The sequence below is a fragment of the Drosophila mojavensis genome, unplaced genomic scaffold (genome assembly GCF_018153725.1).
Source record: "Drosophila mojavensis isolate 15081-1352.22 unplaced genomic scaffold, ASM1815372v1 contig_74, whole genome shotgun sequence".
NCBI lineage: Eukaryota > Metazoa > Arthropoda > Insecta > Diptera > Drosophilidae > Drosophila > Drosophila mojavensis.
Window position 1 is genome coordinate 21,876,487 of NW_025318899.1, and position 21,665 is coordinate 21,898,151.

General features: G+C 43.5%; 8 protein-coding genes across 13 annotated transcripts in view; 6 read left to right on the forward strand and 2 right to left on the reverse strand.

Annotated features, from left to right (window-relative positions):
• The window catches only part of LOC6583274, a 33,480-nt gene extending 31,563 nt beyond the window's left edge, over positions 1–1,917 (reverse strand). Inside the window, exon 1 of one of the 5 annotated variants that reach the window (XM_044009889.1) lies at positions 1,583–1,675. In XM_044009889.1, coding sequence (XP_043865824.1) covers positions 1,583–1,651 — 69 coding nt within the window. In that variant the 5' untranslated portion in view covers positions 1,652–1,675. Of the gene's footprint in view, positions 1–1,582; positions 1,679–1,719 lie in introns of those variants that run through there. The other 4 variants (XM_044009887.1, XM_044009886.1, XM_044009888.1 and 1 more) reach the window with 4 other exon arrangements.
• Positions 1,918–2,259: 342 nt separating this feature from the next.
• LOC6583278 (ketohexokinase) lies at positions 2,260–3,607 on the forward strand. Its single transcript, XM_002008915.4, has one exon. It carries the CDS (start codon positions 2,619–2,621, stop codon positions 3,549–3,551), a length of 933 nt encoding a protein of 310 aa, XP_002008951.1. The 5' UTR covers positions 2,260–2,618; the 3' UTR covers positions 3,552–3,607.
• On the reverse strand, positions 3,537–13,244 carry LOC6583279 (tuberin). The gene is made up of 16 exons (XM_002008916.4): positions 13,034–13,244; positions 12,844–12,974; positions 12,522–12,773; positions 12,324–12,460; positions 12,092–12,266; positions 9,302–9,508; positions 9,089–9,239; positions 8,252–9,018; positions 7,573–8,185; positions 7,289–7,488; positions 6,962–7,224; positions 4,690–6,904; positions 4,479–4,622; positions 4,250–4,420; positions 3,984–4,079; positions 3,537–3,921 (listed from the first exon to the last, which is right to left on the reverse strand). The coding sequence occupies exons 1-16, from the start codon at positions 13,092–13,094 to the stop codon at positions 3,787–3,789; spliced, it is 5,718 nt and encodes a 1,905-aa protein (XP_002008952.2). The 5' UTR covers positions 13,095–13,244; the 3' UTR covers positions 3,537–3,786.
• On the forward strand, positions 9,557–10,800 carry LOC6583280 (ketohexokinase). Its single transcript, XM_002008917.4, has one exon. It carries the CDS (start codon positions 9,620–9,622, stop codon positions 10,733–10,735), a length of 1,116 nt encoding a protein of 371 aa, XP_002008953.1. The 5' UTR covers positions 9,557–9,619; the 3' UTR covers positions 10,736–10,800.
• LOC6583281 lies at positions 10,744–12,095 on the forward strand. Its single transcript, XM_002008918.4, has 2 exons — positions 10,744–11,135; positions 11,197–12,095. Exons 1-2 carry the CDS (start codon positions 11,126–11,128, stop codon positions 12,024–12,026), a joined length of 840 nt encoding a protein of 279 aa, XP_002008954.1. The 5' UTR covers positions 10,744–11,125; the 3' UTR covers positions 12,027–12,095.
• Positions 13,245–13,753: 509 nt separating the features above from the next.
• On the forward strand, positions 13,754–15,317 carry LOC6583282 (alpha-endosulfine). Its single transcript, XM_002008919.4, has 3 exons — positions 13,754–14,051; positions 14,479–14,667; positions 14,738–15,317. The coding sequence occupies exons 2-3, from the start codon at positions 14,485–14,487 to the stop codon at positions 14,909–14,911; spliced, it is 357 nt and encodes a 118-aa protein (XP_002008955.1). The 5' UTR covers positions 13,754–14,051; positions 14,479–14,484; the 3' UTR covers positions 14,912–15,317.
• A 256-nt stretch (positions 15,318–15,573) lies between these two features.
• LOC6583283 lies at positions 15,574–20,092 on the forward strand. The gene is made up of 6 exons (XM_002008920.4): positions 15,574–16,505; positions 16,566–16,768; positions 16,829–16,979; positions 17,037–17,401; positions 17,460–19,714; positions 19,789–20,092. The coding sequence occupies exons 1-6, from the start codon at positions 15,689–15,691 to the stop codon at positions 20,006–20,008; spliced, it is 4,011 nt and encodes a 1,336-aa protein (XP_002008956.1). The 5' UTR covers positions 15,574–15,688; the 3' UTR covers positions 20,009–20,092.
• A 162-nt stretch (positions 20,093–20,254) lies between these two features.
• Positions 20,255–21,305, forward strand: LOC6583284. Of its 2 annotated transcripts, XM_002008921.4 has the most exons (2): positions 20,256–20,501; positions 20,565–21,305. In XM_002008921.4, the coding sequence occupies exons 1-2, from the start codon at positions 20,421–20,423 to the stop codon at positions 21,102–21,104; spliced, it is 621 nt and encodes a 206-aa protein (XP_002008957.2). In that variant the 5' UTR covers positions 20,256–20,420; the 3' UTR covers positions 21,105–21,305. The 2 variants fall into 2 exon arrangements, with proteins under 2 accessions (XP_032586860.1, XP_002008957.2); XM_032730969.2 differs by having other exon boundaries at positions 20,255–21,305.
• The last annotated feature ends 360 nt before the right edge of the window (positions 21,306–21,665 follow it).

Genomic DNA, 21,665 nt, shown 5'->3' on the forward strand with positions numbered 1-21,665 from the left:
TATCTATATATAAATATTGATATACTATAATACTAAAGTTAGTTGATATGAACTGTTTTAAATTTATAATTACAATTATAATATTATTAGTTCGAAAAAAAAAACCAAAGAAAGTGCATCTTTCACATTTTCTCTCTACATGCATCTGATATATTATTGCATAGATCCGTATAAGTATTGTATTACAACTTGCTGTGTATATTGATCTTATTCGAAAACCAGTTTGCGGTTTCAATTAGCGATGCGTTGTTGCTGTTGTTATTGTTGTTGTTATTGTTATTGTTGTCGACACAAGATATTGACACTGACTGACTTGATGAGTATTCATTTAAAATTTTTCCTAATGACACTCACTACGAAGAGGTACAAAGGTATTTCAAGCTTAATACAAAGCTTTTCTGAGTATTCAAAATGTATATTTATAACAATTTTTTCATGCTTTAAAATGGGAATAGTTAATGATATTATGATTTTCTCCTATGAAAAACTAAAATCAATCGACTTCTTTCAACAAGAGAACACATTTCATATTGTTTATATTCATTAATTACATTTACTTTTAAATTAATTTCAATTCAATTAAAAAGAAGGGACTTTTTTCTTTTTATTTTTATATTCAATCATTAAATATCGCCCAGAATAATAGAAACATCCGTTTAAGAAGGCAATCAGAGTTTATACTGTACTTTTAATCGCATATATTTATTTCGCATTCGCTATGTACTAAAAAAGAGATTTAAAGAACTCTCTTATCGTCTTTTAAATCCACTTTGAGTTCATTTTAAGTAAGTGTGTGTGTGTGCACATGTTTGTATATATCTTTTTCATTTTGTTATTGTTTCTTGTGTGTTTTAATTCAGCTGCTTTAACAGTTCATTTGTTTATATTTTGAATTAACATTCGCACATAACTGCGACACAGGCCCAAAAAGAAAAATACAAAAATTGCTCTTGAAATTTAATGTAAGTATGTATGTACGTATGTATGTGTCTACATGTGTGTGCGCGTGTGCTTTCGTTCGTTTAGTTAGCTTGGGATCTTTGTCAAGTGCGCGGCGCAGATGTAAACAAAGTCGCACATACAATTCACTTAGTATACTAATACATTTTAGTAATAGTCCACATTTGTGGGCATATGTACATTTGTATGTACATTCTGTGCCATTATGTACATAGTATCTATGTAAGCATTTATGTTTTCTTCAGGTCTTTGAGTGCTATGCACACAATATTGCGTGGCCACTTGCGCAACTTGACAACCAGCTGACAGTCTAGCGTGCACTCTTGCGCTCTGTTTTGTGCTCTTGAACGCAAAATATTTTGCGGCCGCTCACGCTCTCTGTCTCTCTCTCCCGACGACGCAACGTAAGCACGCTCAAATATTCAACTCGTTTTCGTTCGTTATTTATGTATGTAATTATGTGCTCGCATACAAACGTATGGATATACTATGTACGAACATACATGTGTACCATAATGCTCAGCGTACTGGTCTTTTAAACATTAACATTTTATTAGAATTAATAATTAAATAATCTGGGAAATCACATGCATATGTTTACAATTTATAAGTATGTATGTACATATGTGTATTTGCAGCTGTGTTCATATTTGTCATCACTTGTTTGCCGGTTTCCTGCCACCACACACATTGTCGCTAAAGCAACAATAAATTTTCTTTTTTCCTTGTATTTTTTTTAAATTCTTTATTTTCACTTACCAACCGGCTTATTGTCACAGTCAGTTTTGTAATTTAGATTCATTTATCATATATGGCACCTTTACACCTTTACACTATGCCAGTTGCGAAAATAAAGGAGACACTTTGGCACGATGCGAATTTTCTGTCAACGGCGCGCAACAACGCTACTAACGAACACCGCGCGCGCGGGTGACTAGCGGTTAACTGATCGACAGGCGACTTCACAGCTGGAAGCATGGAGAGTGCTGAACAAGGTGACGCATTGCGCATGTCCGTTCCTCGTCGCACTCTATGAGCGAAACACATTCACTGCGTGTGACGTCTCGCTCTCTGAGTGCTACAGCTGCTCTAGCTACAAGAGCGCGAAGCTTAAGAGCGTGTTGAGTGCATCTGTGTGTGTGTATTTATGTGCACCAGTGCACCCATCAACAGAGTGACTTTGTAGGTACAGGGTATTTCTTAGTCCGAGCTCAGTTGCATATTTACTGACCAGCGACTTGGTAATCGATTTCAATTTGATCGCAATGTCATCGACTTACAATCGACTTTTAACGCATTTATTTTACATACGAAATTTAATAAGTATACTTGTACAAAATTGATGCTTATATTTATTTATCCATATATTTGGGTTTTATATTTATTAAGCGCAGTAATTGACATTATACATTCATGTTTTATATACTCTTAATTAAAGTCGCTGAATCGCGATAAGAAACAAAACAAAAGTTTACTTCTACATCCATACATACATATACATATGTATATACACGCATTTCCATGTGTGCGAGAAAAGTTGATTAGATTGTTTTAACAAAATTCAATTGAAATCTATAGAACAGATCAAGTTCCAGTTGTTCGGTCGTCAGTTAAAGTGAATATAGGCATGCATATGTATTTATTTTAAGAGTCTGGCAATGACCACAGCGAAGCCCGTGCTCTGTGTGGGCTGCACCGTAATTGACTTTGTGACAATCAACGAGAGTTTCCCCACGGAGGACACGGATCGACGATGCCTCGACGGGTATTGGCAGCGTGGAGGGAATGCCTCTAACGTTAGCACCGTGCTTCGGTTGCTGGGCGCGAATGTCGAGTTCTTTGGTATGCTCAGTAAATCGAACGGCTTCCGGGTGCTGTTGGATGATTTGGATCGGCGTGGCATCGGCACACAGCACTGTCCCAAGACGGAGAAAGATCCGCCGTTCTCCTCAGTGATAATTGTCAAGGAGACCGGCTCGCGAACCATTGTGCATTGCAATAAAAACTATCCGTATATAACGTATGAGGACTTTATGAAAATAGATCTTGATCGCTACGGTTGGGTTCACTTCGAGGCACGTCATGCCCACGAAACAATCAAAATGATAAAAGCCGTGCGAGAGCACAATCGAATTCATGGCTCCAGCATTCGTATCTCCTTAGATTTTGAGACAATGTTTGAGAAGAACCTACCACTGTGCGGGCTATGTAACTACGTTGTGTTTTCCAGCGAGCTGGCCAAGCAGCAGGGCTGGAAGAGTCCCCGGGAAACATGCTATGCTCTTGCCAGCAGCGTAAAACCCACATGTCCTAGCATAATTTGTCCTTGGGGCAGCACAGGTGCTGCATGTCTGGATACAGCTGTCAATGAGTTCACCAATGTAGCCGCCCTCAAGCCTGATCGTATCGTGGATACCCTTGGTGCCGGTGACAGCTTTATGGCTGGCTTCATATACGCTACCTACGTAATGCAGAGCAGCCTGCCGGATGCTGTAGGCTTCGCTAATCGCGTGGCGGGTCACAAGATTACGGATTTCGGATACGATCATATTGCGGGACTACAGAAAGATGACAAGTTTACAACGGATTGAACATGGTTATATATTAATTATATGTAAACAGAAATAAAATATAGTTCTCAAATATATGAATAATGATATACATATGTCGGAAGAAAGGAAACAAACATATAAGCGAAGCTCCTCTAAAGCCATCATTTCAGAATTCCAAGAATCTTCATTAAAATCGCCATTAGACTACGACAGTTTCCACAGGCACACCACAGATGAGTATACTTGCTAAATTTATCAGTTTACAGCCCAGTGCCTATGTATATTTGGTGAAACATGCTACTTTGTCATCTGAATCTGTGGTCCCTGCCGATGAGGAGGCGTTGCCGATGCCGCTGGATGCGCTGCCATTTTTATCTTTCTTGCTTTGCTCAATTCTTTTATCAATTAGCTGAAGATTACAAAAAGTTGCTAATTAGAAAGGGTACATGTTCATTTTTAAAGATCTATTACCTTATCACGCAAACGGTTGATTTTCCGCAATCTCTCAATCCAGTTGGATGCATACAGACTTTTTTTCGCCATATTTTCATAGACCAGTGAGGCCAACTGTAAGAAAATAATTTGATGTTTGTATTATTCTTGGAATTATCGCCTAACTAGCACTTGTATTGTGAATATAATAATACATATATAGATGAAATGGAGAAAACCCCAAAATACTAGTGCTAAAACATCAAGTTATTTCTTGGAGAGGATCTAAGTCAAATATCACTCACATTTGCGTGCAGCGCCATCTGTCGGGCTAGCAAGGGAGCACTGCGATCGGAGACTATTCGCTCCTTTGGATGGCAAACGTAATTAGTCATCTCTTCGCGTGCGTCCACATAGATACGATTCGAATTCAGCTCCAGCGGCTCCACAATTACACAGGCGTGGTTAAACTGGCCCTGTAAGAGATCGCTCATCAGATTGTACAATGCTATTATTGGAAAAAAAAAAACATACTGATATCGTATTCCTGTCATATTTCTCTCCACTTTCGTTGTAAATGATCTTGACATAGTCATTGCCAATATGCTTTTTCTTCTCCGTGCAGTTGGGATCGTCCTGCAGATTTGTGGGCATAAGAGTAGCCACGTGAAAAGTAACCTAAGCGGGAAAGCAGGGAGGAATTAGTTTGCCTATTTATTTAACAAAATGTGTACAGGAAACAAACCTGCATTATATCATCCTTCCAGATGTAAGCGAATTTTCCATCTGCCCCACTTTTGTCCAGATGAATAAACAGGTTATTCTGCTCGGCGTCCTTGAGGCTAACCAATGTTCCAATGTTGCGCACAAATTCAACGTAACGGGTGCTGCCATGGGAGTTACGCAAAATTTCGACAGCATTGTTACACTGATTTGGGCCAACATACAAAACTCCGATCTTATGCGTCTCAAAAGGTGGTACAAGATCGAGCAGTCTCAATACGGTAGGCTGATCCGGCCCCACTTTAAGCGGTGTCTCCGTCACCGCCTGCTCACCAGTGCCGTAAAGCTGCAGGAAAACAAAGCTGGGATTCATGCACAGCTTGGCGCTGATCGGTGGCTTGGTGGCACCAAAGCTTCTGAAAGCTTCGGGTGACGGGGATCGCGCTTTACCGTTGTTCACCTCCCGCACTGTCGAAATCGTTTTAGAGCGACCGCGCATTACGTCACCACCGCCATTATTATAATCGGGGCCGCAATTTTTACTGCTATAGCCGCTGCTATTGGACTTGGCTAGACCGAGACCGGGGCCAGCTGGAGTGGGCGACTGTTTGGGTGTAATAGCTGCCTGCACTTGACCCGGTGATAAGGGTGGCTTACCCACAGCGCCCTGCTTCAGAGAGGATGCTGACGCAGAGGTCTGCACCGTGCCCGGCTGAGCTCCGCTCTCTGACGCTTGGCTGTTAACATCGTCGGCTGAGTGTTGCTTGGGCGGCAATGTGCCAGCTCCTGGTTGCAATGGACCCTTCACAACTTGTGCAGCCTGAGGCGGCGTTGAACCAGCTATCTCCTCGGGTATAGCTTCGCAGCTGACCCGCATGTCTTTGGTGCTGTACTGTACGCTCTTCTTCTTCGACGGCAGCTGGTGTTCTTCGAAGGCCGCCTTGACGGCATCTCGCTCTTGGGAAAGGGGTGCTGGTTTTGAGGCCAGGAATGCCTGGCGCCAGCTAGAGGTCATCTCTGGACTGGAGTTTACCCGCCGCACCGGATTTCGTACTCGACTCTGGCCATCACCAAATGCCAAAGCATCATCGTCGGCTTCACCATCGCTGACGCTGCCACTGAGTACTGCATCTTTGCCCCTCTTAACGCAGGCGGCCAAGCGTGGAATATCAATGGCCGCTGTGCCGCCGTTGCCTCCGCCGCCGGCACTGCTCACGGAGTAGACCTCCTCCTGGCGATACAGTGCCCTCGCCTTAGCCACCATTCGGCTGCGAATTTCGGCATTTTGCGCCACTGTCGCTGGTGCAAGTTCTGATTCTGTTTCTGGTGCGGGTTCTGGTACTTGTTTTAGTACTGGTACTGGTACTGGTACAGGTTCTGGTACAGGTTCTGGTTCTGGTTCAGCTCCTGGTACTGCTTGTAGTTCTTGCTCCATCTCGGGATCGGCCTCTTGTGCTGCCTGAGTTTGCTGTTGCGTTTGCTGTTGCTGTTGCTCCTGCCGTTGCTGCTGCACTAGCTCCTGCATTGGGTTGTCTGGCCCAAAAACGCCGCCAAAGGCAGTGGGCAGGAACAGTGAAACGACGCTATTGAAGGGCAAATCCTGACCAAAGCAGTCGTTGGCAATGGGATTCTCAATGCGAGTTATCCATGAGACATTGCCCGTAGGACGTCTTATGAAGATTTCGGCCCAGCTGGTGCAGGCACGCACGCAAACCGGTTGCTGCACTGCTGGACCCGGTCGCGTGGAAGGACCAACGCTAGCCGTTGACAACGAGAGCGAATTGCCCAAAAGCGAAGTATTGCTACCTGTGTGAGAGCCCTCAACTAGGCCCCCAGAAGCCTCTGGATTGGACCCGCGTCGCGAGTACGTATCTAACGAGATCGTTGAACTGTTCGATATCTGCCGATGCGGATGTGCGGTTGCCTCCGAATTCGATGTTGATGATGACGAAGTGTGCTCCGTGCTGCCGGCGCTCTCATTCACGCTGCTATGCTGAAAGGTCATTTTTGTGTAGCGCCGTTCGCGCTCCGGCGACGAAGGCGGCTGCACTGCATCACTGAGACCCTTCGAGTTCAGACTAATGCTGGGCGCCTTACCCATTTGCGCGCAACGCTCGCAGAGGCCGTTGCGTGTCGGTCCCGATGGACAGCCTGATGTGGTAATTGTGATCAAATTATGACCCACCAGCCATGTTTGGGAGACGCCATCTTTTAGCAAATAGTCAATAGCCGGCAAGCTGTAGTTACGGAGATTGCATAACTAATAGATTCTCGAGCATTTCAGTCATATTTACCGCTTGGGTAGGGAGGGGCACGGCGAGAATGTATGACGCTCCAGAAAATCAAAACACGTCTCAACCAAGTCCGCATGAAAGTTACGCAGCGTATTGTCCATCGTCGGACGCATACCTGCATCATTGCGGGTCATTGCGCTATTCCTACTGCCGCGTTCCGTAAGACTCGTGCTGCGCTTACGACTGGAGGAATCTTCATTCACGTGCAACGAGTTAATGTTGGCTATGTCATCGTGAAGCATCTTGGCATTCGACTGCATGGACTACAAAACAAGAAAATAACAATTAGGTAAATGGATTATGATAATGATGTGAATATTGGCTTACCGATCTGATATAGCTTACGCAATTCTTGCGCTGCTCCAGCTTGATCTTCAGAAACCAGCCCGCTATCACATGGTGAGCCAATAATACGGTATAGTGGTCGTATCGATGAGGCTTTGTGTATGGCAGCGATATGGCAAACACATACATATTTTGCATGAGCGTAAAGTTGGAGACCAGATGGTTCGGCAGATGGGTCAAAACTGTCAACAACAGGGTATAAAAATGAGTTAATGAATTACAATGAGCACGCATTGCTTTATGATAGGTTAGCATAAACCACTCACGGGATAGAAATTCCAGAACTGGCAAGGCCACCGCAGTTCTGTCGGACAATTTGCTTATTTGCCACAAAATATCTGGCAGCTTACGCATCAGTGCGTCGGGCATCTCCAAGATGAGAATGGCCATTGTATTGATGCAGACATCGGCAATGCCTGCCGGTATGAGGAGGTAGAGGGATGTAATGATGCTGTTTTGCTGCGGCGGCAGTAGGCACTCGTGATAGATAACTAGCGATGCGATTGCCGGCACTACAAGGCGGTGGAATTCGTTGGCGGATAATTTGAACTTGTTGTTGGTAACCGAGTTGATTTTGAGCAATGCGTTGGCTAGCTTCTCTATGTCGCTGCCTTGCAGAAGGGCCTTATTCTGCAGCACTGTGGGCAGCTTCGTTATAACCAGCTCAAACACTTTGAGATTGGACTCGTGCTCTAGACAGCGGACAATCAGATTACAGGCGCGTCGCATAGAAACTGATGCTGTTTGCGTTGGTGCTTGCGCTGACAGTGGCAGCTCGATGCCCAAATAGTGGCTAAACTTTAAGGTTTCCGTGCCGTTTTGAGGATATCCAATGTGATAGGAGGCATTCGCGCGAATCTTGAGCAGCCATTCGAATATCTGCAAGGCATTGCGTGCTGGATTAGCATATATAGAAGAAATATATACAGTTTGAAATCACTTTACCTCATGCCGCACACTGCTTGCCTGCTCGAAGACCTTTGGCCGATCGTAGTGCAGCTCTAGATGATCCATCAATATATTAAATATCTTAATGGCATGTGTGGCCGGCTGGCGATGCAGCTTAATGGTAAACACCTTAACAAGCCCATCGACAGCAGCGGATATATCCTCGATCTCCGTCTTAGCTTTTATGACAATGCTGCTGCCCGCCTCCGCTGGGCCGGCCTCAGCCGCAACTTGACGCATCTGTTCGAAGGGGCGATTGATGAGCGCCTCCAATATGTCCAACAGCTCCAGGCAACGTTTCGTATCACAATGAATCGCAAAGTTAGAGAGAGCAGAAGCCACTGCCTCGCGCACTTGTACGCTCGGCTCCTGGTAGATCTGCGCCAGCTGTGGCACAACTACCCGATCGAGTATCTCCTCCTCATAGCTGTATCGATTCTGGTTCATAATCTGCTCGAGCGAATGGATGATCTTCTTGCGCACATTCACGTTAGACATGCGGTAATAGCGATGCACAAACTGGGACAAGCACGTAAGCCACTCGGGTCGCGTTGCGGACACCCGTTGCGTTCGATAGTCGATTAGGTTTAGGACAGAGGCCTCAGGTCGCCGATCAGCGACCCGTTCGATCAGATCGTAAATGCGATCCACATTGCAAAGTATTTGTGTGCGATCGTTTTTCAACAGTTTCTCAATGCAGTCGATGTTCTCGTGGAAATTGATTTGTAAGTGGTGCAATCGATCCTTGTTAACGCCCGAGCGCTCTGCAAAATAAGATACATTAAACAAAATTGACAATTGGAGATCGATGAGCGCTGATCTCGCAATACGCACCATACTCCTCGATGTTGTCGACAATCGCCGACATAATGTCGCAGATCAGATCCCATATTATCTCGGAGAGTTCGTGTCTGTATTTGTTGATTACCATGCGCACACTGAGTATCACCTCATAGGTCACGATCACCTCATTGCTATCCAGAGCCTACAATAGTAAATCAGTTTATATACATAGATAATGACAGACTCTTGGCTCGAGCAAGTTACATTTCGAAAGCCCATTAATACGTTGGTGGCGTAAATCATCGATGAGACCTGAAAGATGACGTTCGAGCCGAAAATGTTCATGTTGAGATGAAACACGGCGCCTCGCAACAGCTGCGCATCCTCGTACTGTCCCTTGTCGTTGAGTATGTTGCACATTATCTTCATGGAGTGATAGCCCAGCTGAGTGCCCAGCAAGTTCTTCATGATCTAAAAAATACAAATCAAAATTAAAAATTTAATTTGTAATCGAATTCCTTTGGAGGCTCATTTATCATTTGGCACGAGACTTAAAAATTACATTCATAAAATTCCAAAAATATGAAAAAACAGATTGTTAAGGAGTTCATAACTGTGAAGAAGGTGCGATATCTGCCAAGAGAGGAGCCGCCACCGCCTCCGCCGCCACCGCGCCGAGTGCTCATAGTGGGTCGCTGTACCTTGGATGTCATCAACATATGCAACGAGCAACCAAAGCCCGGCATCATCGAGCGCACCGATGAGGGTTTCTGGCGCCTTGGCGGCTATGCTCCGAATACATGCTGCGTCCTGCGGCGTTTGGGCTCCGCCTGCGAGTTTCTCGGCCAGCTGACCAAGGTGCCCGCCTTCGAGAACCTAATGAACAGCTTCCAGGCCATGGGCATCGAGATTTCCAATTGCCCGCGCACCAACCAACAGCCGCCGCATCGCATCATCGTCGCAGTGCGCGGCCAGGTTCAGCAGACGACCGTGGAGTACACCAATCATTCACACGAGCTCACCTATCAGCAATTCGTGGGCGCCGTTGACTACCGCCAATACTGCTGGATACACTTCGAGTCGCGCAACACCGGAGAGACCATCCGCATGGTGCGCGCTGTGCGGGCATATAATGATCGCAGTCCCGACGCTTACATTGTGCTGTCGGTGGACCTGGCCGACATGAAGCCCCACAGCTGTCTCATGGCCGCCTTGGCCGACTATGTGCTCATTCGCAAACAGCTTAAAGTGGACAACGGCTACATGAATGGCCGAGAGACCGTGTGGGCAGTGCGCGACGTGATGGATGTGGCACGCAAGCGCTGGCAGAGTATGCAGCCAAAGAAGAGCCCGTACATAACTGAGGACATACCAGAGCTGGATCCAGTTACGTGCAGAAAGATAACATCTCACCAGCCGATTATAATATACGACAACTATGAAGAGGGCTCCAGTTGCCTAATGCCCGACGGCAGGTACTTCAAAGTGGGCCCCCACAAGCCGCAAAAGATCGTCGATGCCATTGGCGAGGAGGAGACCTTCGTGGGCGCGTTCATCTATGCCATGCAGGGGGACAAGATGTCGATGCGCGATGCCATTGAATATGCCACACGAGCTGCCTGCTTCAAGGTCTCCATATATGGCTTCGATCAAATGCGCTGCATGCCCAAGGATCTAGTGGCTTGCTATCATGCCTGATGCAACGGGTGTATCTGATAAATGTTTGTTCTAAAATTGTATGAATGAAAAAGCAATGCATTTTCGATTGTTGGTGAATCATAGAGTCGACACAGATAGCGATACTCATTTCGGAGTTGATGTTTAGCTGGTTAATTATCAACCCAATTCACGGTCGATAAGAAACTGTAAACACCTGAACAGGGATCAGATAAGGTGTAAAAGAACATTCTTCGGCTGACTATCAACTAGAATTTCATTACCATAAGCAAACAAATTGTAACCCCCCAATCTGGCATCGGAAATGAGCTGATAAATTCATAGCCAGCCAGCATTTAGTGCCATAAAAGTGGAGCCGATATCAAAAGTGTGAAGCATTCCACACAATTCCCTGGACAAAAGTAAATACTCATGAAGAACTGTAAGTTTTGGTTACATCAATAATCTTTGATTTTGCAATCAAGATATTCCTGGTCTTCCAGATCAGCTGCAAGCGTTCATTGTGCTATTGCTGCAGCTGGCGAGAATCAGAGGCGACTCTGAAAGCGAGATTGAAGGGCTCTGCGGCAGTGCCTCAACATGGACTATTATGCCGAATAAGCAGCATTGCGATAGGTTCTATGTGTGCACGGGCATGAAGGACAAGAGCTACCAGGAATTTCAATGTCCGCCGGAATATCATTTCAACAGCCAGGAGCAACGCTGCGTAAGAGGCTCGTGCTCCACCCGCTGCTATACGACGGGCGTTCAGCGCTTGGAGGGCGATTGTACGCACTTCAAACGTTGCTCGAGCCAGGGCGAACTCTCAGTTATGAAGTGCTCCTATGGCTTCTACTTCGATGCCAGCCGCAAAGCCTGTCTGCCGGTAAACGTAACGCCAGCTCATCAGTGCAGCTGCATATTGCCAGAGCACTCAATGCTAGCCAACTCGAACGACTGCCGAAGCTATTATACTTGTGTCGGCGGGCAGGCCAAGGTGCAGCAGTGTCCTCAAAATTATTATTATGACGCTAGCGTTAACAGTTGCCTGCTGGATATGAAAGGCGAATGCCAGCCAGCTTTTCAGCTGGTCGAGCTGCCCTTGCAAGAGTGCCAAAAAGATGTGGTCTCCCGTTACTGTACAGCTGATACAGACTCCCAGTGCTTTACAGCGACAACTAGCACGCAAGCGACGCCAACTACAACTCAGAGAGTCAGCAAGGACGTGCAGAAAGTCAACAGCAGCAAGCAGGCTGATCAATTGAGCGCTCACAAGGCCAAGCCTGAGGAAATTAGCAACAACAAGTTGTCATCAAAGTTTTTGTTACATTAAAAATTATATTCAATCCGTGTTATACTTGCCTGCCCCAAATAAAGTAAACTAATAGTCTGACATACCTTATACGAAGCCTGGCAATAGTGATTGCTGTTCACTGTGCGGCACAGTGTGACGATGCACTGATGCAACGGCTCGCTGGGGAAAATGGTATAGCCGATGACCATCTCCAAGACGGTCAGGCATTGTAGTCCAATGTCATCGTTGGGCACGGTGCAGCTCAGCTCGCAGGCATTTCTGAAACACAGATGCAATCAGTCAGCTCAGATAAGTCATATTTGAAATGTCACCCACTGCACTATTCCAACGAGCACATCTTTGTCCAGGTGGGCTGCATTGAACTTAATGAGATTAATCATCATCTGTAGATAGGGACGCAATAAATCGGCATCTGTGATAGCTGGTATCCAATGCAGCATAAATTTACCAATCTGCAAGCAGACAAGTCAAATATATATTTGAGAATTGAAGTTCCATGGGGACCCATTTCACCTTCTCTTCGAAATTGGTAATATCCTTGCCGTTTTCTGTGAGGGTATCAAGCAGCTCCAGGAGATGCGGGAGATCCTCGTGCGCCTCATGATTCTGTATCACAAGGAAAAACTTTTCACGCATTATCGTCAGGTTTTTGTATTGCGTGAAAATGAGACGCTTATAGAAGCTCAAGGTGATTTGGCGTGTTTCTGCCGGCTTGTTGGGCACGATGAGATCGTTGGTTAGTTGCCACAAATTGGTTATGGAGGTCTGCAAGCGAAACAACATCAATATTTATTGGTTTATACAACTTGCCGGCTAGCGAAGCCATTTGCCTTACTTCATCCAAATTAATGTTCTGCAAATGCAAATCACCCAATTCTTTGAGCATTTTGCAGCGCTGTGCAATGGGCTGCTCTGGTTTCAGCTCGAGCTCAAACTCTGGTCGCAATGTTCGCTCACCAGAGTTTCCTGCCAAGATACAACATCCTTATCAAAGCAATTGTTGCATTTATTTTGATCATTTTTACCTGGTGATTTTGTGTTCTTAAGAAAATTTTTAAACTTTGATTTATCTCTGGAACCCATCATAAATCGAGGTTTTTGCGTTGCTAGACGCTTAACTATCTATGGTATACTTAAAATTCGTTCACTTCAATTAAAATAAACAAAAAATAACACATTTATAGGGAACTGCAGCTGGATTGTAAGCAATTTGGCCCAACTGAACAGAAATAACAACAAATAGTAGAGGTAGTCCCTTCAAAAAACCCTATTTACATAAATTCAATAACACATGTGCTGCCAATTAATAATAATAAAAAAATATATATATGAAAGAAATAATAAGAAAATAAGCGAAATCATTTTATGAATTACAGAAATTATTGCCATAAAATAAAGTCAGTTAAAATGTTGATTTATTATAGTTGGATTTTTTCCATCCCTGAGCATATTGTTCGGTTCATCATCATCACAGCATTGTGATTATGTTAAACAACAGTAGTTCTTCGAATAAATTGTCTGTATATCGAGCCTAAAAGCAAACATTTGATTTTATTCAATATAGAAATTCATTTTTTCAGAGGGTTAGAAATAACTTGCTTCGAATTGAGAAATTATAACAGTAAGTTTGTGACTTTTACGATTGGCGGAATGTTAAGTTTTCGCTGGACAAAAACATATGTTTTCAAATTTTGAACCATATGATGAACGACAATAAGTGACTTTCGCTCATTTTGTGTTCCATTGAACTTATTCCGATTGATCAGAGGACAACTCTATTTTGTAGCGTCTCCAAAAAAAGTGAACAAATTGCATTAAGGAAAAAAGAAAATTATAAATTTGTGTACGATTGTCATAAAGTGCTTAAATACGCATCTGGGAGGAATACATTTTAATTCGCTATTTACTGCAACGTCAGTGTGTGTTTACAAATTTTGTAATTAACTTAAAAGCTCAAGGCGTACGGCGTGCATGTGTTCTTGATTGCAAAAAGAACGAAAACAACAGTTACTTGTCACATTTGACGCATCAAGCCAGACAAAGGTAAAAAGTCATATTCATATACATACATACTTGCTCATGTATTTTGCATAAGTATAAAATCGTAACAATATTTGCACATGAGATTAATACGATTATATTACGTTTCGCCGTCGTTCGTACTACATATTAGCAAGTCTATGTAAATACATGCATACAAACTTGCGTTGCGTGTGTGTGCACACAAAGATGTGCACATATGCGAGTGTGTGCGTGCGATGTTTCATGAAAAGTAATTTCATCGGACCATTTTCGCTCGCTTTTTAAATTCAGTTGTCCTTGTCGCGTATGCACGCAGTTTATCGCCATATTTACAATTTATATTGTAACAATTTTTGTGAAATTTGTTTGTTTTGTTTTGTTGTTTTTTTTTTTTTTTTTTGCAAAAACATTGCCATTGTATATTTAATTAACTGGTATTTTAACATAGAACATCATGAGCTCAACTGAAGAGAACAGCCCGGCAACCACGCCACAGGAAAACGAACCAACAGCTGAACAAGCCAATCCCAGAGATTTGGAGAAAATCGAAGAGGAGAAACTTAAGTCAAAATATCCAAGTGGAATGCGTGTGCCTGGTGGTCATTCCGCCTTCCTTCAAAAGCGTCTTCAGAAGGGAGTAGGTTATCTGTTTTCACCTGTTTCATCACTAACAATTCTAACTTTTCATATTCTTTTCATAATTTAAGCAAAAATTCTTTGATTCTGGAGATTATCAAATGGCAAAACAAAAAGGTGGCAGTGTTAAGCAGGTGTTTGCCAATAAGGTGACTACCGGCGAGGCTATACCAACGCCGGAGACGGTGCCTGCTCGAAAAACGTCGATTATTCAGCCGTGCAACAAGTTCCAAACGACGAGCTAAGCAACATATACTGTTTACCTAGAAGCTCCTCACCCCCTGATGCGCTCCAAATGCTCTTTAATTAATATTCTAGTTTATTACTAAGTTGGCTGATCTATGATGTGCACTTAGCCTTTGCGCTGGCGCTCGGTTTGCCGAATTGTAAACATTTCATTCTCAAGTTTTCTTTAATTAATTTATTCCCGTGAACCCGCATTTGTTTATTTTTCTTCTTTCCCTTTGCTCCAATAAAATTTCGCGTATCTATGTATCGAGCTTGCGCCAATCTCAAGAACATTGAATGTATTATGGCACTCCTGAAGCAGCATGTAACTATTCAAAAGTTCTAATTAACAATATATTATTCTGATCGTATGTAGCTGTAAGTTATTGAAATCGTAATAAACTTAAGTTGTAACCAGTTCAATTCAAAATGTATTTAATTACTGGCAACATATAATTTTAAATTTTGATTATAAGTCGATCACTTTGTACATCGTAGGGATGTACTCCATCAGCAAGTATTGTTGCAAATCAGACACAATGTAGAAATATACGTAAGTATTTAAATATGTTTTTGATAGAAATGCCAAAATAAGAAAAAATATAAATAATATCGTATCACGGTTACACGAAATTGTTATCGATGAATACGATTAGTAACAGCAGGCCGAATTCGTCTTCAGTCTCATCTCCAAAACATTCAACGAAAAAAAAAAAAAACAAACAGTTCAATTTATTTGCAGTAATTTTGTATTGGAAATTACTTGATCAATAAGCTGTATTTTTTTATTTTGAATGGAAGCAGTTTGTAATTCCAACGAGCCTGTTGTCAGCTTAGTTACGAAAATAGTTGCTCAACTTTCGCGAAATGAGCGCGCCCAAACGGATGAAGCAGCTGCAGTGCAGCCGTCGCCTGCTTCCATTAAGGAGAGACGCAGAAAACTCTACGAATCGCTACTGTCATCTCAGAAGTTTGAGCAGTGCACCGACTTAAATTGTGCGCTGGGCAACAATATTGAAAAATGTATCCAAAACATGTATATCACCCTGGAAAAGCAAGAGACCGATCGGCAACAAAAACAAGAACTACCAAAGTCGGTTGGCTTACGTAGGAAAAGCAATATGATGTTGGCCAAGCCTCTACGATTGCAATCGAATCCCTGTTTTGAGGAGCAGTTTCCACAATATTCTGCTGACACAGCTCCTAAGATTTTAAGATCAATCGAGAATATGCGGGACTCGATGAAGCCGATTGTTTTCCGCTCCTTATCAACTGTGTATTTAAAAGACATTAATGCGATGCGCAATGCCCACAAGAATCAGAATAAATCCAGCTTAAAGTCCTCAATACTGAAGGATTCAATGGCACGTATGAACGAATCCAAGAGAGGGACAAGTCGTGTGAAGATTAATTTGCCTTTACGAGATAAAGACGAGCCGCCTTCAAGTGAGTACGTGGGTGAGAAAGACTCATCGACTAATGTAACATTGGAGAAGCATTTTGTTTCGGATTTGCTCTTAAGCAACGAGCTTAAATGGCACCAGGATAAGACATTAAAATTAACCTTCATTAAGCTGCCACTTCTTATCGAGCATCTAAAACAGGCTGCAGGTGCGCAAATATACATTAACTAATATTTCAAATAATTAATTAAGCTTTAATTATCTACAGCGGGTCTGCAATCAGACACAATTGTGTGCACAGCCGAAGGAAACTTTATGATGAAGCCCCACATAACACTAGACATTGTTTTGCCCGAGCTGCTGGCTGAATACGCAGAACCATTCCTTGTCTCTGGCAGAGCCTACCGTCGACTCAGTGCGCGCACTCAGTGGCAACACGAATCGATTCGCAATGAACGGCCTCTCAACCGAGTGAGCACAAACATATAAAATTTTAAGGTTTCGTCATGCAACCATGATTTACCTTTACAGGCTTTGCGTCAGGCAATAATTAATTTTATTACGAATAGCCGGCTCTTTCTGCTATCGATACCTGCCGAAAATTTAGGACAGTTGCTGAGCGGCGCAGGCCCCACCATGGAGCTGCTAAAGCAGATGGACCAGATGCTTGAACAGGAGCTGAGTAAGATAAGATGTCCAGCAACTGTCCTGCTGAACTTTAATATATTCGAAATTTCAGTATGCGATACGGAAGGAATAGACGGCATGTGCGCAATGAATCTGATGAGCTTCGTTTGGTCGTACATCAATGGGGGCATCGATTGCACATTCTCACAATTACTTATGTACCTGCTGAGCTCGCTGTGTGAGATGTACTTCGCACAGCTGAAACGTTGGGTTTACCAAGGCGAACTCGACGAGCCCTTCAACGAGCTCTTTATTAATTCTTGCACGCATAAATTGATGCACGAGCGCAGCAAAGAGTATTTCGACAAGGCTTATTATATACGATCCGATCTAGTGCCTGGCTTTCTAATGGGCTGTGAACAGCCCATACTCCAATGTGGAAAATACAACCGATTTCTTAAGACCTATAATGCGCAGGTGAGTAGACACAATATATTTATTTAAGAGATTGATTAATAGATTAATTGCCCTTTAGCATCCAGTATTCAGTTTAAAGCATCCCAACTTGGTTCTCTGCCTATCGGAGCAGCAGCTGATGAAAATGCGCCAGGAATTGGAGCTACATTACGATCAAATACGGCAAACAATCAAACCATTTAAGATGCAAACCATCCTCGAGGAGCACGTAGAGAATAGCCAACGCTACGGCAATCGCATGTGGGATTGCACTCAGTCCTTTATTGCAACTTGGAAGCAGGATCTGCTTGACTTACAATTAGAGGCGGATATCAAGAAAAAACGTCGCTACGAAGAGCTCAATGAGCAGCGAGAGCAACAAGAACAGGTGCGCTTGGAACAGCAACGCTCTGAGCTCATGCTGGAGCTGGAATACCAGCACAAATCCAATAAAATGGAAGAGCAACGTTTGCAGCAGAAGAAAAAGGAGTTGGAAGAGAAAGTGGCTGAGTTAAAGCAAAAGATGACAACTCCGCTGGTATCGACTGATGTCGCCAGCCCAAACGATAGCACAAGCAGTAGTCACAGTTTTGTGTCTTGCGAGGAACCAGATATAGAGATAATGGCGGATAAACGAGAGACAGGTGAGATGACACAGCCCAATCCAATTGAATTGGCAGAGCCCAATGCAGTTGAGGTGACACAGCCCAATCCAGATGACACCGTAGAGCCCAATCTAGCAGATGTGCTCAATTCGAATGAGAGCGACAAGAGTTTAGAACGCAATCGTATGCGCAACAATTCATCCGAGCAGTTCCAGGAATGTCAAATGAAAGTGCAGCTGCACCAAGTGGCACCCACCAGTGCAGCTTCATACACAGACGCGGAGCTGAATCGTATGCGAGTTCTCAATTGCACGGAGCAGCAACTGAGCACTAAATTGCCGCCAGACATGAACATGAATATCGAAGATCTCACAGACCTGCAGCGCAACCGTTTGCGCATGCATCAGCATAATAATTTCAGTTCGTTTAACCATGACGACGAGGTGAATAGCGAGTCTGAGAAGCGTCTGCTGCTCTCAGACACGGAACTTGCACGAAATCGCCGTCGCGTGATGGAAGGCGACTTCACAATCAGTGGAGGCTTGGGCAACACCTTGCATTTGCCATTGCAGCCACAGGATCTCAGAGTGGAGTCCACATTAGACAGTGGAACACCCATGTCCATTACATCCGATGTGGAAATCGATGTCCAGATTCCAGAAGAAATCATTGACGCGGCTAACAACAATGACGCAAATAGCAGAATTGTGATCAGTGATCAAGAAGACCTCGAGGAGATCGAAGAGGCACCCGTAGTAACAGAGCCTGCGCCCCGAATATTGCCTGCACCCCGAATATTGCCTGCACCGAAAGAGAAATCCGTCTTTAGCCTACCCATAACACGAAGCGACGGGGAGCAGTCACAAGCAGCGAGTCCGACGGAAGAAATCGGTCATAATCCGTTTTTAGTCAAACGATATATGCAACTCTCTGTCCTGTTGCCAGTTAAAATGCATTTGTCGCTGTTGCGCAACGAGGTTCTGCGCATATTTCATGAGCAAAGGATTTATGATTATTTTTGTGATCTACGCAAATATTTCTTTTTGCTAGACGGTGAATTCGGAACTGTGCTTATTGGCGAAATCCTGAGTCGCATTGAATCCGGCTCAGTGCCACATAGCCTGTGCCAAAAGGGCGTACTGGACTCCATACTCAACAATGCGCTCGCCAACAGAGCGATAGAGGGTTCTGAATCGGCAATAGTTGCCGATAATTTGGCCTTGAATTGCACGACCATTCCGGAAAGCTTTGATCTAATGGACATAAATGCCTTGTCCATATTCAAGCTGGAGTGCAAGATGGAGTGGCCACTGAACTTGGTACTCAGCGTAGAGACCATGGAGAAGTATGGGCAAATATTCTCTCATTTGATCAAGCTGCGACATATCAGCTTTATAATGGAGCGGACCTATCAGGACTTCCAGCAATCATCGAGACTCCATGGTCGGAGACTACAGCAATCGCCGCAGTATCGCCATTTGCAAATGATTCGTCACAAATTGTCGCACTTCGTGTTCACGCTGCAGAATCATCTAGTCACAAATGCATTAGAGGGCACGTGGAAGACCTTTACTGATGATATAATCGCGGTAGGCTCTGTCGAGGAACTTTATCAACGACACGTCGACTATTTAAAGGAGATTGCATTCTTTTCGCTACTCAATCGTCGGAGTGTTAAATTTCGGGAAACCATCGATAGTATACTTGTGATCGCCCTGCGTTTTTGCAAGTAAGTTGAAATTTTAAAAACAGTATATGTGCATTTTTAAAATCATATTTTTGTACACATTTCCTACTTTGCAGAATTCTGAACTCGAAGTCATTTGTTTTGGATGAAGATAATCAGTTTGTTCATCCACGTTATAAGCGATTAGTGTTCGAAGAAACGGAATTTGAGAAATTCATTCGCTATGCCATCTACTTGGGAAACAAGGTTGCTGCTTCAGGATACCAAGCTAAAATAATTGATCTTATACGTATCATTAATTATAATAACTACTATAAAGTATCTAGCAAGAATTAAATAAAATGTTATTAGTCTATGTTCTATTTAACATATATTCCATAAAAGAAATACTATAAGAAAAAGTCGAGCTTTACAATTCAATTGCCAAGTATTGTGATTTCATTGAGCTAAATAAACAGTTCGTTTTAACGGAAAGAATTGAAATACAGATCGTTGCTCACAGAGTTATTAGTATTTTTTGAGTAGCATTTATGGCCACACTGGCATGGACTTGAAATTCAAATATATCGATAACATTTCGATAAATAACAATATTTTGTTTACCGACTGGTGCGGCAAAGCGAAGCGAGTTAGTTATTGACTACCTGCGCGACGAATCCGCGTATCACCCCAAAAATATTCAATTCGGAAGAAGCGGATCGCTGACAGGTCAGCAATCAACAGGCAGAGCGATTTGGCCATATTTGTAATGCTCGACTATAGGTCGACATTGCATATAAGTACAGCACGTTCAACGTACAACATGGACAGAACTTCGGATGCGGATGCGGTAAATACAGTAACCACAATGGCCAGTGTCGAGGTGCAGTTAAATAGCTCCTATATCCTTCAGTGTTCAATGTCTTCGCTTGAAAGCGAGAGTGATTTATCGCTGGCCCTTGAGCACGACATGGGCCAACCGGTCGACTGTGATGAGCTGCCCGCTTTCGAAATACGGGCTTATTCTCCTCACGGGCGCACGCCGTCGCCAATTGATGATTTGAATGCATCGGACTTGGAAACGCCAAAGCAGCTGCCGGTCCAACAGCAGCGCAGTCCTGGGCGTCAGAATAATCCAGAGTTTGTGGCCTTGCACGAGATCAATGCACAAATTAGTGCACCCAACAACAACGAAAATGCAGATGACTCAACAGTGGGCCTCAAGCATGCCAACAGCTTGGAAACCATTTTTGAAGGTGTCTTTTTGCACACACCGCCGCGTGAAAAGCTGAACAAAAGCGCAGGTTATGGCTCGAATCCTAACTCAGCAAATCGCTACACACCAAAACGCAGTCGCGCTAATTTGATGGAATTGGTGGCCATAAATCGTCTGCACCTTGATGGACAGGAAAATCAATCGCCAAGCAAGCAGCTGCAAGACGAGCTCACCTAGTTTCCGTCCTCGGGGCAACTGGGGCCCAAACCAAAGCCATATATGACACATTTGCTTAGACTGCCACAGATTTCCTAGATATAAGAATTTACGTACACTTTGTGTATCTCAATGTATAAGCATTACTTTTATATAATTTTATATTCTGGATGCTGAATTTAAATAGTAAAACATCTGTCTTTCCATGTTTTAAACATTTAAGGGCATGCGTGATTTATTTTATGGCACGAGACTGGGCTGCATTTTCCATTTCTGTTATTTACAGGTAGGCGAATCATGCGGACCAGGTAGTACCCGCATTGATTACCTGAACGAATGGTGGTGACCAATGCGAGGATGTATTAGGATTAAACAGCTGACAAGCTTTAGAAGTTTCGATCAGCCAGTTGATTCATACATCTGTTTTATGCGTAGCAAATGAGATTACAAATTTACAAAATGCTTAGCCTACAAAATTATTCACGGATTTGAGTCATTTGACCATTATTTAAATCGGAAGAACGCTTACAAATTTGAAGTAAGATTAGCTTTGAATCATATTCAAATCGCAGACCCTCAAGT

Bases quoted from the DNA above. Each gene is read 5' to 3' on its own strand.
- LOC6583278 (XM_002008915.4), top strand. From the start codon at position 2,619: ATGACCACAGCGAAGCCCGTGCTCTGTGTGGGCTGCACCGTAATTGAC.
- LOC6583280 (XM_002008917.4), top strand. From the start codon at position 9,620: ATGAAAAAACAGATTGTTAAGGAGTTCATAACTGTGAAGAAGGTGCGA.
- LOC6583279 (XM_002008916.4), bottom strand. From the start codon at position 13,094: ATGATGGGTTCCAGAGATAAATCAAAGTTTAAAAATTTTCTTAAGAAC. The intron at 12,267-12,323 runs GTGGGTGACATT...TCTGTGTTTCAG, and splicing joins GTGCTCGTTGGAATAGTGCA to AAATGCCTGCGAGCTGAGCT. The intron at 7,489-7,572 runs GTGAGTGGTTTA...TGTTGTTGACAG, and splicing joins AGTTCTGGAATTTCTATCCC to TTTTGACCCATCTGCCGAAC.
- LOC6583282 (XM_002008919.4), top strand. From the start codon at position 14,485: ATGAGCTCAACTGAAGAGAACAGCCCGGCAACCACGCCACAGGAAAAC. The intron at 14,668-14,737 runs GTAGGTTATCTG...TCATAATTTAAG, and splicing joins AAAAGCGTCTTCAGAAGGGA to CAAAAATTCTTTGATTCTGG.
- LOC6583283 (XM_002008920.4), top strand. From the start codon at position 15,689: ATGGAAGCAGTTTGTAATTCCAACGAGCCTGTTGTCAGCTTAGTTACG. The intron at 16,769-16,828 runs GTGAGCACAAAC...TTACCTTTACAG, and splicing joins ATGAACGGCCTCTCAACCGA to GCTTTGCGTCAGGCAATAAT. The intron at 17,402-17,459 runs GTGAGTAGACAC...ATTGCCCTTTAG, and splicing joins TTAAGACCTATAATGCGCAG to CATCCAGTATTCAGTTTAAA.
- LOC6583284 (XM_032730969.2), top strand. From the start codon at position 20,421: ATGCTCGACTATAGGTCGACATTGCATATAAGTACAGCACGTTCAACG.